This window comes from Schistocerca gregaria, chromosome 10, assembly GCF_023897955.1.
Source record: "Schistocerca gregaria isolate iqSchGreg1 chromosome 10, iqSchGreg1.2, whole genome shotgun sequence".
NCBI classification, from domain to species: Eukaryota; Metazoa; Arthropoda; class Insecta; order Orthoptera; family Acrididae; genus Schistocerca; species Schistocerca gregaria.
Genome location: NC_064929.1, coordinates 207430407 through 207448760, shown reverse-complemented (window position 1 = coordinate 207448760; position 18354 = coordinate 207430407). Strand labels below are relative to the sequence as shown.

At 45.3% G+C, this 18354-nt stretch overlaps 1 protein-coding gene across 3 annotated transcripts in view; it reads right to left on the bottom strand.

Annotated features, from left to right (window-relative positions):
* The window catches only part of LOC126293481 (platelet endothelial aggregation receptor 1), an 800502-nt gene that overhangs the window by 261734 nt on the left and 520414 nt on the right, over window positions 1–18354 (bottom strand). For all 3 annotated transcript variants that reach the window (XM_049986725.1, XM_049986726.1, XM_049986727.1), the window contains exon 2: window positions 3215–3397. In XM_049986725.1, coding sequence (XP_049842682.1) covers window positions 3215–3397 — 183 coding nt within the window. The remainder of the gene's footprint in view (window positions 1–3214; window positions 3398–18354) is intronic.

Sequence of the window (18354 nt, the reverse complement as noted above, 5' to 3'; positions counted from 1 at the left end):
ATGGTGAAGTTGCGAACATAAAATTGTTTATAAATGAAAAGCGCAAAAATACGTCTGTTGTACAGAATCAATCTGTTTTTATGTTCGGATACGAAGCCATCATCTGGCTATAAGTAACTATAGTTATCAAAGAGGATCCAGTAATGGTGAACAATTTTGAAAAAGTGATTACACATGGGAGCGAAGTGGTGCAATAGAGCTAACGTCATTTCTGACAGTGCAATTGCAACAAAATTAAAAATATTTCAATAAACAAATGTGCGAGGAACGTACCAGACAATTTGGAGAGAAATTCAGACTTACGCAAGGTACGGTCTGAGTAATTTCGTTTTGACAGAGCCATGTAAGAAAATAAGTAAATAAAATGATTGTTGATACCATCTAGGAACCAAGGCGATTGTAAATTACAGTATTTTATGGAAAAGGTCAGATCGCAATGAATTATTTGCATTTGAATGCGAAAATTAAGAGAACGCACTGAAAATAGTACAGAAAATGTTGAAATAATTTTTAGTGCAGCTAAAGTAATCAAACGGTGTCTTATGTAAATCGGAATATAGCTCCGATTTTTGTGAGGAAGCTCGGAAAATGCTGAGATCTGCGCGATCTATAACATGATTAAACCACAAAAAATAAGTAGTAAACAGGAATGAAAGCAATGTGAATGTAGGTGCAGCGAACACACACACACGCACACACGCACACACACACACACAAACACACACACACACACACACACACACACACACACACACACACACACACACACACACACACACACACACACAGTCTCCTTTTTATCCCTTGATGTTTCTTTTCTTTGGTATGTTATCTTGGCATTCAGTTACTGATTAGTTTAAATGACGTAGAATTATGTTACAGTTTCGCTGCCGAAGGTAAATAGTGTTGTTGCAAAAGCGGTGAGGAGAAGGCGCAGCGCAGCGGCGCATGCAGCGTTATTCACTCAGTGGGAAAATGTCAGTCAGCGAGCGATAGCGAGTGGAGTTGCTGTGTAGCGCCGGGCGCTGCTCATACAGTTAGCGTTGCGGCGAGACTGGTGTGTGCGCTGAGAGCTCTACTAAATCTGTACTTGTTGTCGAATACGGAGAATGCCGTGGAATATGCAAGGTCATTCTGCAAAATAGTGACAAACTGCCGCAAACGGTCCCCGAGAGGATGAGGAACAGAAAAGATCGTGTGGATGAGATGGCAGCAAATGCTTTCCGTGTGTGTGTGCGGGGGGAGGGGGGGGGGGAGATACACCCAACTGACCAACAACACGCAGCGCAGGTAACAGAAGCCTCACGTTGGGCGCGTCGCTGCCATTCTCGTCGCGAACAACTTCCACACACACTACTGGCCATTAAAACTGCTGCACCACGAAGATGACGTGCTACAGACGCGAAATTTAGCAGACAGGTAGAAGATGCTGTGATATGCAAATGATTAGCTTTTCAGAGCATTCACACAAGGTTGGCGCCAGTGGCGACACCTACAACGTGCTGACACGAGGAAAGTTCCCAACCGATTTCTCATACACAAACAGCAGTTGACCGGTGAAACGTTGTTGTGATGCCTCGTGTAAACAGGAGAAATGAGGGCCATCATGTTTCCGACTTTCATAATGGTCGGATTGTAGCCTATCGGGATTGCGGTTTATCGTATCGCGACATTGCTGCTCGCGGTTGTCGAGAATATGTTAGCAGAATATGGAATCGGTGGATTCAGGAGGGTATCGGAACGCCGTGCTGGATCCAAACAGCCACGTATCACTAGCAGTCGAGATGACAGGCATCTTATCCGCATGGCTGTAACGGATCGTGCAGCCACGTCTCGATCCCCGAGTCAACAGATGGGGACGTTTGCAAGGCAACAACCATCTGCACGAACAGTTCGACGACGTTCGCAGCAGGATGGACTATCAGCTCAGAGACCACGGCTGCGGTTACCCTTGACGCTGCATCACAGACAGGAGCGCCTGCTTAGGTGTACTCAACAACGAACGTGATGCACAAATGACAAATAGTAATTTTTTCGGATGAATCCAGGTTCTGTTTACAGTATCATGATGGTCGCATCCGTGTTTGACGACATCGCGGTGAACGCACATTGGATGCGTGTATTCGTCATCGCCATACTGGCGTATCACCAGGCGTGATGGTATGGGGTGCCATTGGTTACACGTCTCGGTCACCTCTTTTTCGCATTGACGGCACTCTGAACAGTGGACGTTACATTTAGATGTGTTACGACTCGTCGCTCTTCCCTTCATTCGATCCCTGCGAAACCCTAGTCTCAGCATGATAATGCACGACCGCATGTTGCTTTTCTGGATACAGAAATTGTTCCACTGCTGCCCTGGCCACACATTCTCCAGACGTCTCACCAATTGAAAATGTCTTGTCAGTGGTGGCCGAGCAACTGGCTCGTCACAGTACGCCAGTCACTACTCTTGATGAACTCTGGTATCGTGTTGATGCTGCGTGGGCAGCTGTACCTGTACACGCCATCCAATCCCTGTTTGACTCAATGCCCAGGCGTATCAAGTGCTTCATTGCAGCCAGAGGTTGTTGTTGTGGGTACCGATTTCACAGGATCTATGCACCCAAACTGCATGGAAATGTAATCACATGTCAGTTCTAGTATAATACATTTGTCTAATGAATAGCCGTTTATCATCTGCATTTCTTCTTGGTGTAGCAGTTTCAATGGCCAGTAGTGCAGGAAGTATCAGCTATTCTCTTTTGAAATGGCTTATCTCACGCTTTTCGTTAACCTGTGGTCTTTTAAAACGAGTCACTTAAATTTTTTGCCTAGTCAGACGTATTTCAAAAATTTCGTAAATACACTTTTTTTTTTGGCGATGCATTTTTTTCCGTCTGCGTATTTTGGAAGTTGTATGCACCGACGCCCGCACATGTGATTAGTCGCGTGCTGTGTCCTGCTGCTTTTCGTATAGCTCCTGTGGGAAGGCGAGTGTCGCACGGATAAACGTATCGTCGCGTTGAGCGGCTATTAATATAGCGTGTTCTATCGCATAGCATACGACGTCAGTGAGAATCGTGCCTGTTGGGGGACAGAATTTAGGTAGCGCATTGGCACGGTTTGCGACGGCGGCATTAGGCGGCGCCGCGCGGCAAGCGCTGGCAGGTGCGCGCCTGTGAGGTAGGCAGCCGTGGCAGACAGAGACGGCAGTGCTAGGCTATCTATTTACGCAGCTCGCAGCGGTCGCGGTCGTCGGCGGCGGCGACGCGGCCCTCACGGCAGGCGCAGCGGCCGTCCTCCGGCCTGCAGAAGGCGCCCGGCACGCCCACGCACTCGGCGCCCGCCGGAAGGTCCTCGCCGCACTCGTCGCCCAGCCGGTGCTGCACCGCCGCCTGCGTCGCCGCCTCCGCGCCTGCGAAAGCACACTCCCGCTACAATCCGCATCACCGCTGCACAATACACCACTACTGCACTTCTCCGTACTCGCACTGTCTGCCTGTCCAGTCATAGTCAGTCCACAGATTTTTGGACAACGCGGTTGTGGAGATGAAGCAGCGATTAGTATGATTAATAAATAATTCAAAAACAGTCTCAATCGCATTTATTATTATTATATTGCCAACCGGTTTCAACCCGACTTAAGTGTCATCTTCTGGGCGTTTACACTGTAAAATTATAGATATCTGTCAGAAATCATTATACATCAGCTAAAATTACGTAAATTTAAAATACGTTACCCATTGGTCGACTGCTGGTTGTGTCACTCCTGTCTACATAACGACAGGAAACTATGCGAGAATAATTTTTTTGGTCTTTATTGTGATTTCATTCCCCTGGCCATATGGCATGTATGTATGTATGTACGTATGTAGGTTACATACATAAGGCGATAAAAAAGGGGAACATAAAACAAAGGGAGAAAATTGAGGTGAAAATAGGCTGACATGGAGACGTTCGTGGGGGACAGTTAAAAATGTCATCAGAAAGTTAAAAATAAAAATTTATCAAAACTAGACATGAGTGTCTTATTTGGCAGTTCCACGACCGTTCATTAAATAAAATATGCCGTTTCAGTCTTCGATCCCTATTCTTTATTATCAATGAATTACCGGTTTCGGGCTAGCTGCCCATCATCAGATCATATGTTGTCGTTACAGAGTAACTTGTCCGTACAGCTGTTCTGTACGGACAAGTTACTCTGTAACGACAACATATGATCTGAAGATAGGGCTAGCCCGAAACCAGTAATTGATTGATAATAGAGAATAGCGATTGAAGACTGAAACGCCATATTTTATTTAAAAAATAAAAAAAACACATTTGGTGATTGTTAAAACACAGAGAAGACATTGAATGGACATGCACAGGTTAAAAGTCGGCCACAGTATTAAAAACACTCCAGAACAACACACTTAAAACCCATTTGTAGCACACACGACGAAGAATGAAACTGCCAGGTGGTACCTGCCGAGGGAAAGTCAGAGAGGATGGGAAAGGAGGGGAGAGCAAGGGGCAGCAGGGGAATCGGCGGGATGAAGAGAGTAGGGGCATGAGCAGGGACACTAAGAGGCAGGAGATGAAGAGGGAAGACAGGGCAGGAGGGAGTCCAGAGACACAGAAAGGGGGCACAAGAAAGGGAGGGGAGTAGGAGGGGGAAGCCGCTCAGGAGGAGGGAGGGGGAGGAGAGGGAGCCCTGAGGAGGAGGCGGGACGATGGGGTCAGAGTTGGTAGGAAGGGTAGATGTCAGGGCGAAGCTCATCATCTGAGAGGGGTAGACGGTGGAAGCTACGTTGGGAAAGGAGATGGAGGGTGTGGAGATTGAGAGAGGGTGGGACACAACTGCAAAGGGGGGGAAACTGGTTGGGGGTGGAGAGGAAAGGAGACACCAGGGGGTGAGGGGGATCAATGCGATGGACAATATGTAGTGTGCGGATGTGTTGAAGGAAAAGGAGAAGGTGGGAGAAGGGGATGAGGTCGTAGAGGATGCGCGTGGGGGACGGAAGGCGGATGCGGAAGTAGAGGTGGAGCGCATGGCGTTCGAGGATTTGGAGGGCGGAAAGCCAGGCTATGCTGGCATAACAGAGGATGAGGTGGATCAAGGATTTGTAGGTGTGAAGGATGGTGGAGGGATGCAGACCCCACGTCCAGCCGGACAGGAGTTTCAGGAGGCGGAGGCGGTTGTGAGCTTTGTTTTGGATGGTAAGGAGATGGGGAGTCCAGGTGAGGTGGCGGTCGAGTGTGAGGCCAAGGTATTCGAGGGTAGGAGTGAGGTGGATAGGAGGGCCATAAATGGTGAGGTAGAAATCATGGAGGCGGAAGGAGCGGGTGGTGCGTCCTATGATGATCGCCTGGGTCTTGGAGGGACTGATACGGAGGAACCACTGGTTGCACCAAGCGGTGAATTGGTCAACGTGGGTTTGGAGGGTACGTTGGGACCGTTGAAGGGTAGGATAAAGGGCTAGGAAGGCGGTGCCACGAGCAAACTGCAGAAGATGAACAGGTGGGGGAGATTTGGGCGAGGCTAACCCTTCGTATGGGCTTAAATAGCGTGCTGAGAACACGTGAACAGAGGGCAACACCCCCAGCGCCGATAACGGCATTTAACTTTCCATATCAGCAGTTTTAGTAAATTGACTCAAATGTTTTCTACGTAAATGTACGAATAGATATATTATAATTCAAGACGATACCAGTTTTTGTGTGTAACAAATTGTTTTACTTTATTTTATGGCACATAATGTAATATACTTTTACGAATTTTACGAGTTAACTACGGAACATTTGTTATTATTTTATAATTAACACTATAATTGTAACTCTCTTTAAATGGAACGGTTCCGTTTTCTGTTATTTACTGTCACTTAAATTTATGTTAAACCAAGGTCACTAGTCATTATATATAATAAACTGTATTAAATGCCGTTGATTGCCGCTGGGGTGGTTGCCGCCTATTCCAGTGATCTCAGCACACTATTTAAGCCCATACGAAGCGTTAGTCTCGCATAGTTTCCTGACGTTATCGAGACAGGAGTGAAACCACCATCAGTGGACCAAAGGATAACATATTTTATATTTACGTAATTTTAGCTGTCGTATAATGGAGTCTTTCTGACGGATATCTATAATTTCACATTGTAAACGCCCAGAAGATGACCCCTACGTCGGGTTGAAACCGGTTGGCGGTAGAATAATAATAAATGCGATTAAGACTGTTTTTGAATAATTGATAGTCAGTCCAGCCACAGTAACTGCACCACCTGGTCTTTGTCACTCCATTGCCAATTTTCGACGGGGCGATGGAACGAAGAAGGGTCGACTGGGAGACGAGGAGGATTTGCAAAGAAAAGGGCGTGTAGGGAATGCGATATCGGGCATTCTCTGTTTCGATAACTGCTATTTTACGAGCGGCATTCAATAAGAAGTGTAACACGAGGAATAAATTATCATTCTGCAGCGGAATATGCACTAATACGAAAGTTCCTGGCAAATTAAAAGTGTGTGCCAGACAGAGACTCGAACTCGAGACCTTTGCCTCCCGCGGGCAAGTGCTCTACCGACTGAGCTACCGAAACACGAATCACACCTCCCCACAGCTTTAATTCCGCCAGTACCTCGTCTCCTGCCTTCCAGACTTCACAGAAGCTCTCCTGCAAAACTTGCAGAACTAGCACTCCTAAAAGAAAGGCTATTACGAGGGCATGGGTTTGCCACAGCCTGGTGGATGTTTCTAGCAAAGCTATGTCTCCGCAATATGATTCCTTCCAGTAGTGCTAGTTCTGCAAGTTTCGCAGGTGAGCTTCTGTGAAGTCTGGAAGCTAGGAGACGAGGTACTGGCGGAATTAAAGCTGCGAGGAGAGGTCGTGATTCGTGCTTGGGTAACTCAGCCGGTAGAGGACTTGCCCGCGAAAGGCAAATGTCCCGAATCCAAGTCTCGGTTCAGCACAAAGTTTTAATCTGCCGAAAGTTTGAGTATAACATGTTTTTTTTTTCTCGTCGAATATTCCCGCTTAAGGGGGGTAGGACGTCAAACGGGCCGACTTGGAGCAGGAGAGGCACCACTGGATATTTTATTTTCTACTGTCTTTACTTCTACAAATTAATTCATAAAACTTTGTCAGAATGACCAGGAACGATTCAGGATTCACACTCATAGCAGTGGAAGTGCAAAAACAAAGTAAAATAATTTTTTTAGATATGAAATTTCATCATTTTTTTCACTTACTGTTGGCTGCATTTGTTGCTATAGGTATATTTTCTTTCACATGTAAGAGAGATTCTTTGATGAATTTTGCACAGCATACAAATCATACTTACAGGTGAATGAAACTCTAGAATTTTCCAAATCTATTAAAAACTGTGGTAAACATTGAGATAATTAACTACAAAATTTGAATTTTTCTAAGTGTAAAGCTTAAAATGTAACAGCTCATTAATTTTTTTCATAAATTAAATAGATTGTAGAGTTTCAGACACCTGTAAGTATGGTTTGTATGCTGTGCAAAAGTCATCGAACAGTCTCTCTTTCTTATGAAGAAAAGTATACCTATTGCAACAAATGCGGCCAATAGTAAGTGAAAAAATGATGAAATTTCACATGCAAAAAAAAATTATTTTGCTATGTTTTTGAACTTCCGCTGCTACGAGTGTGAATCCTGAATCCTTCCTGGTCATGCTGACAAAGTTTTATGAATCTTCTTCTAAGAGTATAGACAGTGGAAATTAAAATGTCCTGTGATGCCTCTCCTGCTCCAAGTCGGCCCGTTTGACGTCCTACCCCCATTAAGCCCCTTTAGTTTAGTCAACTTCCGATAGGTAGCGCCGCTAGACGTAGCCTTCAAAATGGCCCCTGTAACGAAGGTGCATTCCAGGCAGACAGCTGTCGCTGATTTCTTTTGGCGGAAAACCAGAGCATCGCAGGTATACACAAGCACTTGCAGAATGTTTACGGAGACCTGGCAGGGAACAAAACCACAGTCAGCCGCTGGGCGAGGTTTCTCTCATAATCGCAACAAGGTCGCACAAAACCTTTCTGGCTGGCGGCACACAGCTGTGTCACCTGCCAGGATGCAACGTGTAGACACTCTCATTCGAGGTGATCGTTGGATCACAATCAAAGACCTCGCTGCACAACTGGAAGTCTCTGTTGATAGTGCTGACACACTCGTCCACCCACTGGAGTGCAGGGAGGTGTGCACCTATCGCGTTCCTCGTCGCCTAACAGAAGCCCGTAAAGAGCAACGAAGAAAACAGAGGAAACATGGGTTCATCACTTCGAATATGAAACAAAACGGAAGACTATGGAAAGGCACCAAACCACCTCTCCTGCGAAGAAAACGATTACAGCCGCATCCTGAGCCAGTGAAGTATTCTGGGATACTGAAGGGGTTATTCTGTTTCATGTCTGTTGTGAGTGACAATTCGCAATTTTTCAGAAACATAACTTTTATTGATGTACGTTCACAAGGTTGACGACTGAACAACAAACGAAAGGTAACAATAACGTTGCCAGTAAAAGTCTCCTAACTGAGGCAAACAAAATTTCCCACAAAGGTTCGTGGTAACACACACACCCTAGTAACAGCCCAATTCAGAATTAAGATGTAATCTTCAGCGGTCGAAGTACACGAGGTCGGCAACCAGAGTGAACTGAACTTTGGGGCTGGTTCTAGCCCCTAAATAGCTGTCTGCAGCCAATCAGGTGGAGCTCTCCCTGCAGGAAATAGTGCTCGGAATGTCTGTTTCCATTATTTTGTATGTAAATAGCCGTTGTTTAGCTTGGCGCTTTTGGTACGCCTTGGACATAGACAGCCTTGTCCTCTGTGGTGTAATATGGGTTGTCGGCCCTCAGGGGCTATCTTGGCTCCGGCATAACAATGTCCTCCCCCATGGTGCAACGATCAACTATGAAGTGTACTGTGCTACTCTCATGGAAATGAAGAAACGACTCCATCCTGCTCGTCCCAACACTTCTCCTCCATGACAACACAAGGCCTCACACAAGTCTGCACACCCCAGAGGAGCTCACAAAACTTCATTCCATTCTTCTTCCCCCTCGCATCTCCTGACTCCATCTGTTTGGGTCAGTGATCGATTCACACTTCAGGAAGCAGTACGTGTGCGATGGTAGGTTTATTGGCGCAGGAAGACATTATCTCCGTAGAGTGGTACAGTGTGGGCGTATACTCCCAGTAGGTACCGTGTGAAAAAAATGTGTTCCGTTATTTATCGAACGCCCCTCGTATTTTATTTACTGACAGACTTAATGTCCTAAATGTTGCTACGATAATACATGACAGTTTAATTCGGAATCCACTACCACATCCGTACTCTGCAAATCACGTCCAAGTACGTCGCAGGGCACAAATTCTATGTCAGAACTTCTTACGGGTTATTTCCTGTTCCATTCACGCATTGACTCCTGGAACAATGCTTGCTTAAATACCCCAGCGTGCCTTGAAACTACTCTAAGCTAGTGTCCGTGGTACGTAAGTCAACGATGCTTAGATGGACGAAGTGCATGAGCTGATGACTGCTACTGGATTTAAAAAAAAAGGGGGTTTCAATTCTGCTGAGGACACTTTTAGTGAGTTGTGTGAACGTCTGTGGCGACATTGCAGCCCATTCTTTCTCAAGATTCGAAATCATACTGGGGAGTGACGTTGGACTCTTTGTTTTGAAGGCGTTCCGTTGTTATCAAGTCGGAAACCCGGCCAGACCACTCCGCTACTGATCAGAATCCATTGTCTCGCAGATGCTGCTTTGTAACAGGTTGCATTGTCATGCCGATACAAAGAATATCATCTTCTCCCAAATGCTCCTCTACCGTAAGGAGCACACAAAGATGTAAAATGTCTTCATATCCTTCCGTATTTAGCGCTTTCTTAAGTGTAAATTAGTGAATCCCAACCTAAGCACGTAGGACATCCCTGTACCATAATGCCGCCTCCTCCGTGTATCACGATTCGCATTACACATCATGAAAGTCAACGTTGTTCAGGTATCCTCAAAACCCAAGCCCTCCAATCGGATTGCCACTTGGTATAGCGTGGTTCATCACTCCAAATCACTTATTTCCAGTGGTGTCTCTCCTTGCACCACCTTGAGCATCGCTTGGCATCGACTTCAGAAATGTGTGACTTATTAGGGGCTGTTCCATCATTGTACCCCACACTCTTCAACGCCATAAAAAGAACATTTGTGCTAGCCGGAGTAAAGGTAGGACTTTGTAACTCACGAGTGATTGCTTCTGCTCACTTCGTGCTATATTTTACGACCATCCTTCATATGGCTGATGTCCCCGTCTGTCAGCACGGGATATTTGTCTCGGCTCGGTTTACCTGTAGCTATTCCTTCGCTACTGCACTTCAATATTACGTCACTCCTTTTCAAGGGGTGAAATATCCCTCATCGATTTGTTACTCAGACAACATCTAACGTCTAGGACCTCTGTGAAGTAGGCTTCCAATGGATACTTTGCGTCCATAATCCGTTCAGTTTCTTCAGCATGTCTGTGACATTCTCTCATGGGTGAAACGAAGTTGTACCCATACGTGCTATCTTTTTTGCATATGTTCATTATCGCCTGTGGGTCCTATTCGGCATGGGTCTTATGCAAGTGATAAATATCACAGGACAGGTTACCATAATAGAGCCTATGTCATCACTCCATTTCATGTCCCTACTCAGAAATTCGTATGGGCTCTGCATCCAACATAGCACGCTGTGTCTTCTCTACACAGGAATCCTCAATCAAATTAGAAACACTATAATCGTCGTTTAGCTTGTAAACGGTGCAGAGTTAATGAGACAAATACTTTACGGAACACGTGTGATACTGCATGTATGTGACTGGCGTGATCCATGCCTTTCAGGACGTCGTGTGGAAAAAAGAGGCAATCGAATTAGTTTTCAAATGATCCATCCTATGATCGTTGCCGTAGAAGAAGTCTTTATTTAACTCATTATGTTTGTGCTCAGAACATACTATAAGATTCTGAAACACACTGTTGTAAACTTAGGAAACTGTAGTTTTTTTGCATCACTTATGCCATACTTTTTGTATACGTGTGGAACTTCTGTTACCTTACAACTACTAGTCACAGTTTTTTCTTCTAGTGATCTACTCTATTATGGCCGAAAGAGGATCTACCTCAGCCGCAAATTCTGTATAGACTTTCATAGCTATTCCACTGGGCCCTGGAGGCTTTTACAGCTATAGTGATCTTAGCTGTAACCTTATGAGGACATCACTCATCTCTGAAGTGGTGCAAGAATTAAGCCGTCAGGGACTCCTGGATTATCCTTTGTAAGGATAATGAAGTTCAGCATTTCTGTTTTCTCTTTGGTGTTCTCAGTACAGTTTCGAAGAGGCACATCGTCAATACAGGGAAATGCAGACCTGCATTGCTATTGTTGACGCTGTCAACACGCTTGCAAGACTAATTTTGTTCGGATTTGTCCGTACCGTTAGTTTACGCCAGAAAGCATCTCAACATGGGAAGCTCTGCGCCCATGACGATCATTTTGCCCTCTGCGCGTTGGATATGTACAACAATACAAACCTCCCAGCAGGGTGCTGCGCGAATAAGCTGGTCAAGATAACACCTGGAAACGAAGCTGGATCTGTGGCATCGGGTTCTCGTCACTGGGTAGTATATACAGGGTGGTCCATTGATAGTGAACGGCCCAAATATCTCACGAAATAAGCATCAAACGAAAAAACTACAAAGAACGAAACTCGCTTAGCTTCAAGGGGGAAACCAGATGCCGCAATAATTGGCCCGCTAGATGGCGCTGCGGCAGGTCAAACGGATATCAACTTCGTTTTTTTTTAATAGGAACCCCCATTTTTTTATTACATATTCGTGTAGTACGTAAAGAAATATGAATGTTTTAGTTGGACCACTTTTTCCGCTTTGTGATAGATGGCGCTGTAATAATCACAAACGTATAAGCACGTGGTATCACGTAACATTCCGCCAGTGCGGACGGTATTTGCTTCGTGATACATTACCCGTGTTAAAATGGACCGTTTACCTATTGCGGAAAAGGTCGATATCGTGTTGATTAATGGCTATTGTGATCAAAATGCCCAACGGGCGTGTGCTATGTATGCTGCTCGGTATCTTGGAGGACATCATCCAAGTGCCCGGACCGTTCGCCAGATAGTTGCGTTATTTAAGGAAACAGGAAGTGTTCGGCCACATGTGAAACGTCACCTACGACCTGCAACAAATGATGATGCTCAAGTAGGTGTTTTAGCTGCTGTCGCGGCTAATCCGCACATCAGTAGCAGACAAATTGCCCGAGAATCGGGAACCTCAAAAGCGTCAGTGTTGAGAATGTTACATTAACATCTACTGCACCCGTACTATATTTCTATGCACCAGGAATTGCATGGAGACGACTTTTGAAAGTCGTGTACAGTTCTGCTACTGGGCACTAGAGAAATTACGGGACGATGACAGATTTTTTGTACGCGTTCTATTTAGCGACGAAGCGTCATTCACCAACAGCGGTAACGTAAACCGGCATAATATGCACTATTGGGCAACGAAAAATCCACGATGGCTGCGACAAGTGGAACATCAGCGACCTTGGCGGGTTAATTATGGTGCGGCATTACGGGAGGAAGGATAACTGGCTCCCATTTTATCGATGGCAATCTAAATGGTGCAATGTATGCTTATTTCCTAAGTAATGTTCTACCGATGTTACTACAAGATGTTTCACTGCATGACAGAATGGCGATGTACTTGAGTAGCATATTTCATGAGAACGGTCGTGAAAGCACCATATCATGGCCCGCACGTTCACCGGATCTGGCGTCCACGGATTTCTGTCTGTGGTGAGAGTTGAAGGATATATGCTATCGTAGTCCACCGACAACGCCTGACAACATGCGTCAGAGCATTGTCAATGCTTGTGCGAACATCACGGAAGGCGAACTACTCGCTGTTGAGAGGAATGTCGTTTCACGCATTGCCAAATGCATTGAGGTTGACGGACATCATTTCGAGCATTTATTGCATTAATGTGGTATTTACAGGTAATCACGCTGTAACAGCAAGCGTTCTCAGAAATGATAAGTTCACAAAGGAACATGTATCACACTGGAACAACCGGAATAAAATGTTCAAACGTACCTACTCTCTGTATTTTAATTTAAAAAACCTACCTGTTACCAACTGCTCGACTGAAATTGTGAGCCGTACGTTTGTGACTGATACAGGGCCATCTATAGCAAAGTGAAATATGTGGTCCAACTAAAATATTCATATTTATTTACGCAATACAAAAATGGGGGTTCCTACTTAAAAAACACAGTTGATGTCAGTTTGACATACGGCAGGGCCATCTAGCGCGCCAACCATAGCGCCATTTGGTTTCCCGCTTCGAGCTAGACAAGCTTCGTTCTTTGTAGTTTTTTCTTTTGACGCTTATTTCGTGAGATATTTGGCCCGGTCACTACCAATGGACCACGCCTGATGATCGTTTTGAATGGCGGCTACCAGCGCACGCCCCAGACGGCAGTCCTACCATGGGAGCAGGGAGGCGGCTCTGAACTACCAGGTGGTGTTAATACCATGGCTCGGAGTCACACGTCACGAAAATCCAGTCGTTTGTTAGTCTGCCGTCATTATTGCGTCACGTTGGAGTTAGTCGCACCAGTCATCAAGTCGGTAGACAACTTTGTTTCACACATCTACCAGTAAACCCCTCCACACTCCCTCCCTTTAAAGAATCAAACTCGAATCTATACGACAGCTCCAAACATGTGATTTCTTTACAAATGAGTTAATCTGTTAAATATTTAACGTTGTTGGTGTTGTTGTTGTTGCTGTGGTCTTCAGTCCTGAGAGTGGTTTGATGCAGCTCTCCATGCTACTCTGTCCTGTGCAAGCTTCTTCATCTTCCGGTACTTACTGCAACCTACATCCTTCTGTATCTGCTTAGTGTATTCATCTCTTGGTCTGCCTCTACGATTTTTACCCTCCACACTGCCCTCCAATACTAAACTGGTGATCCCCTGATGCCTCAGAATATGCCCTACCAACCGGTCCCTTCTTCTAGTCAAGTTGTGTCACAAACTCCTCCCCGATTCTGTTCAACACTTCCTCATTAGTTACGTGATCTACCCATCTAATCTTCAGCATTCAGTAGCACCACATTTCGAGAGCTTCTACTCTCTTCATGTCCAAACTATTTATCGTCCATGTTTCACTTCCATAGATGGCTACACTCCATACAAATACTTTCCGAAATGACTTCATAACACTTAAATCTATACTCGATTTAACAACTTTCTCATCTTCAGAAACGCTTTCCTTGCCATTGCCAGTCTACATTTTATATCCTCTCTGCTTTGACCATCATCAGTTATTTTGCTCCCCAAATAGCAAAACTCCTTTACTACTTTAAGTGTCTCATTTCCTAATCTAATTCCCTCAGCATCACCCGACGTAATTCGACTACATTCCATTATCCTCGTTCTGCTTTTGTTGATGTTCATCTTATACCCTCCTTTAAAGACACTGTCCATTCCGTTCAACTGCTCTTCCAAGTCCTTTGCTGTCTCTGACAGAATTACAATGTCATCGGCGAACCTCAAAGTTTTTATTTCTTCTCCATGGAATTTAATACCTATTCCGAATTTGTATTTTTTTTTTTGCTTTACTGCTTGCTCATTATACAGATTGGATCACATCGGGGAGAGGCTGTCTCGCTACCTTCCCAACCACTGCTTCCCTTTCATGCCCCTCTACTCTGCCATCTGGTTTCTGTACAAATTGTAAATAGCCTTTCACTCCCTGTATTTTATCCCTGCCACGTTATGTATGTAAAACCTTTATGATGTCATTAGATTAGAATTCTTCACCCGTAGACTATTGACAAAGTGAAAACCAGTGCTCGTTATTGCCTGTAAAATGGTAGCGGATGGATTTAGTACTACAAGTAATACATTAAAAGTCATGCTTGATGCTGAAACTTTATCACGTGAACAATGAATTTTTAGTAAGCGACAAGTTTTTTCGTTTCATTATCTTGTGGGGTTGTAGTTGGGAAGAAGTTTAGGAAAGCCTTGAAATTATGTTCGCAGTTGGTTGGAAGCCACTACGAGCTTTGATTATCAAGTATTGGATGAGGACGTTGTGAGTAGTTTTAAGATCAGGAATTTTTCTACGAATACCAATGGGTATGGCGTTGTACGTCGTGACCCACGTGTCATAGAATGATATAATGTTGCAGGTACATTCGGTGGTATATGCGGATACTGTTGGGAACATGTGTTACGAATAGAGATAGTAGTATAGGAATAATAAAATGGAATATCTTGCTGACGCTGAGGCTTTACTGAATGCATGAATGATGACAATGTAATCTCTACATATAAAAGAAAGTCGTGTTAGTAACACTATGTATAACTCAAGAGCGACTGGATCGATTTGGCTGAAAATTGGTGGAGAGGTAGCGTAGACCCAAGAGACGGACATAGGATACTTTTTATCCCGTTTGACCGCTATAAAACGTTGCATAACAAAAACGCAGCTGACATGGAATAACAAAACGCAAATGCCAGCTAAACGTCACTATAAAACGTGGTATAACAAAAACGCATCTGAGATGGAATAACAAAACGCAAACGACAGCTAAACGTCTATGGTTAAGTATCTGGATATATCATTAATTAAATATTTAAAGAAATAGTTTGTATTTTCTTTGAATCATCATTAACAATGGCGGGACCAAGACGATCGAATATTTCTCGACAAAGCCGTAATGCAAGAAGGATGCAAAACGTTGCGAATGAAAGGACTGAAGAAGAACAACAAATTGCCCGTGAAGAGCGTCAAGTTAGTATGGATCCTGATGGTCCCAACCTATATGCTGTTTGAGTTTAAAATACTTCAGTTTCCGATTCGTCTTACATTCGCCACGACTTACCAAATCACAAGGCCACTCCTTGAAAGTTTGTTGTTTAAATCTGGAATATCCATGTTTTTCACGTGGTCAGTTATATGTGGCATGTTCAAGGGACGGAAGACCATCTGCGTTGTTTGTTCTTGACTCTGATAATGAAATAGAAAAATGTCGTGTCTCACAAAGTACTTAATTGAAGAGTGGAAGCTATGCACCAAAAAACATAAAGAATAAATAATCATTGAAAGACGTAATTTTTTATTTGTATTTCCTAATAAAAAAATTGAACTTAACATCCAAAATTTGATTATTTATTGGGTTTAAGGCAGGACATAGTTCGGCGGGTCAGCTAGTAAACGATAAAATTTTGTCATACACTCCTGGAAATGGAAAAAAGAACACATTGACACCGGTGTGTCAGACCCACCATACTTGCTCCGGACACTGCGAGAGGGCTGTACAAGCAATGATCACACGCACGGCACAGCGGACACACCAGGAACCGCGGTGTTGGCCATCGAATGGCGGTAGCTGCGCAGCATTTGTGCACCACCGCCGGCAGTGTCAGCCAGTTTGCCGTGGCATACGGAGCTCCATCGCAGTCTGTAACACTGGTAGCATGCCGCGACAGCGTGGACGTGAACCGTATGTGCAGTTGACGGACTTTGAGCGAGGGCGTATAGTGGGCATGCGGGAGGCCGGGTGGACGTACCGCCGAATTGCTCAACACGTGGGGCGTGAGGTCTCCACAGTACATCAATGTTGTCGCCAGTGGTCGGCGGAAGGTGCACGTGCCCGTCGACCTGGGACCGGACCGCAGCAACGCACGGATGCACGCCAAGACCGTAGGATCCTACGCAGTGCCGTAGGGGACCGCACCGCCACTTCCCAGCAAATTAGGGACACTGTTGCTCCTGGGGTATCGGCGAGGACCATCCGCAACCGTCTCCATGAAGCTGGGCTACGGTCCCGCACACCGTTAGGCCGACTTCCGCTCACGCCCCAACATCGTGCAGCCCGCCTCCAGTGGTGTCGCGACAGGCGTGAATGGAGGGACGAATGGAGACGTGTCGTCTTCAGCGATGAGAGTCGCTTCTGCCTTGGTGCCAATGATGGTCGTATGCGTGTTTGGCGCCGTGCAGGTGAGCGCCACAATCAGGACTGCATACGACCGAGGCACACAGGGCCAACACCCGGCATCATGGTGTGGGGAGCGATCTCCTACACTGGCCGTACACCTCTGATGATCGTCGAGGGGACACTGAATAGTGCACGGTACATCCAAACCGTCATCGAACCCATCGTTCTACCATTCCTAGACCGGCAAGGGAATTTGCTGTTCCAACAGGGCAATGCACGTCCGCATGTATCCCGTGCCACCCAACGTGCTCTAGAAGGTGTAAGTCAACTACCCTGGCCAGCAAGATCTCCGGATCTGTCCCCAATTGAGCATGTTTGGGACTGGATGAAGCGTCGTCTCATGCGGTCTGCACGTCCAGCATGAACGCTGGTCCAACTGAGGCGCCAGGTGGAAATGGCATGGCAAGCCGTTCCACAGGACTACATCCAGCATCTCTACGATCGTCTCCATGGGAGAATAGCAGCCTGCATTGCTTCGAAAGGTGGATATACACTGTACTAGTGCCGACATTGTGCATGCTCTGTTGCCTGTGTCTATGTGCCTGTGGTTCTGTCAGTGTGATCATGTGATGTATCTGACCCCAGGAATGTCTCAATAAAGTTTCCTCTTCCTGGGACAATGAATTCACGGTGTTCTTATTTCAATTTCCAGGAGTGTATTAACAGAATCTTCCGTCGGTTCTTGGTAGAACCACATTATAATAAATGAAAAGCAAACTTGTGCTTTTCATTTTTATGATAAAATTTTGTCTTTCGTGTCATTATTTGGCCGGGGGAGAGGGATTAAAGCGAGAAAAGATTTCCGAAACGTTTGAAATTGTGTGTAAGGTTTGTTGGCAGTTGATAAGTGGTCTCATTCTCAAAAACTAGATGAATATACGAGGTGCGTGAGAAAATTAATGAGACTGGCAGCACTGCGTGCGACCTGTCGGCTCTGTGTTGTTCTACTCGTGTAGACCGCTGTGTTAATCTCTTGTAGAATCTTAGTCCGTACAACTATCATGTGATTTTCCACAGCGCCATCAGTGAAGCTGTGTTCCTGTTGTGTGTTACGAAAATGGAACAGCCCAATTTAAAGCAACCATCAAGTTTAGTGTTAAACTTGCGAGTGTGTCCTTTGAAAAGTTGAACAGGTGTATGTGGAACATTCCTTACCAAGAGCCCGAGTTTTTCTCTGGCACAAATCATTTTTGGAAGGGCGAGATCACGTTGAAGATGAACCTCGCTCAGACAAAACTTAAAAAACCGACGAAAACGTCGATTGTGTTCTTCCAGGACAAACTATCGACCCAGTATGACATTTCCACT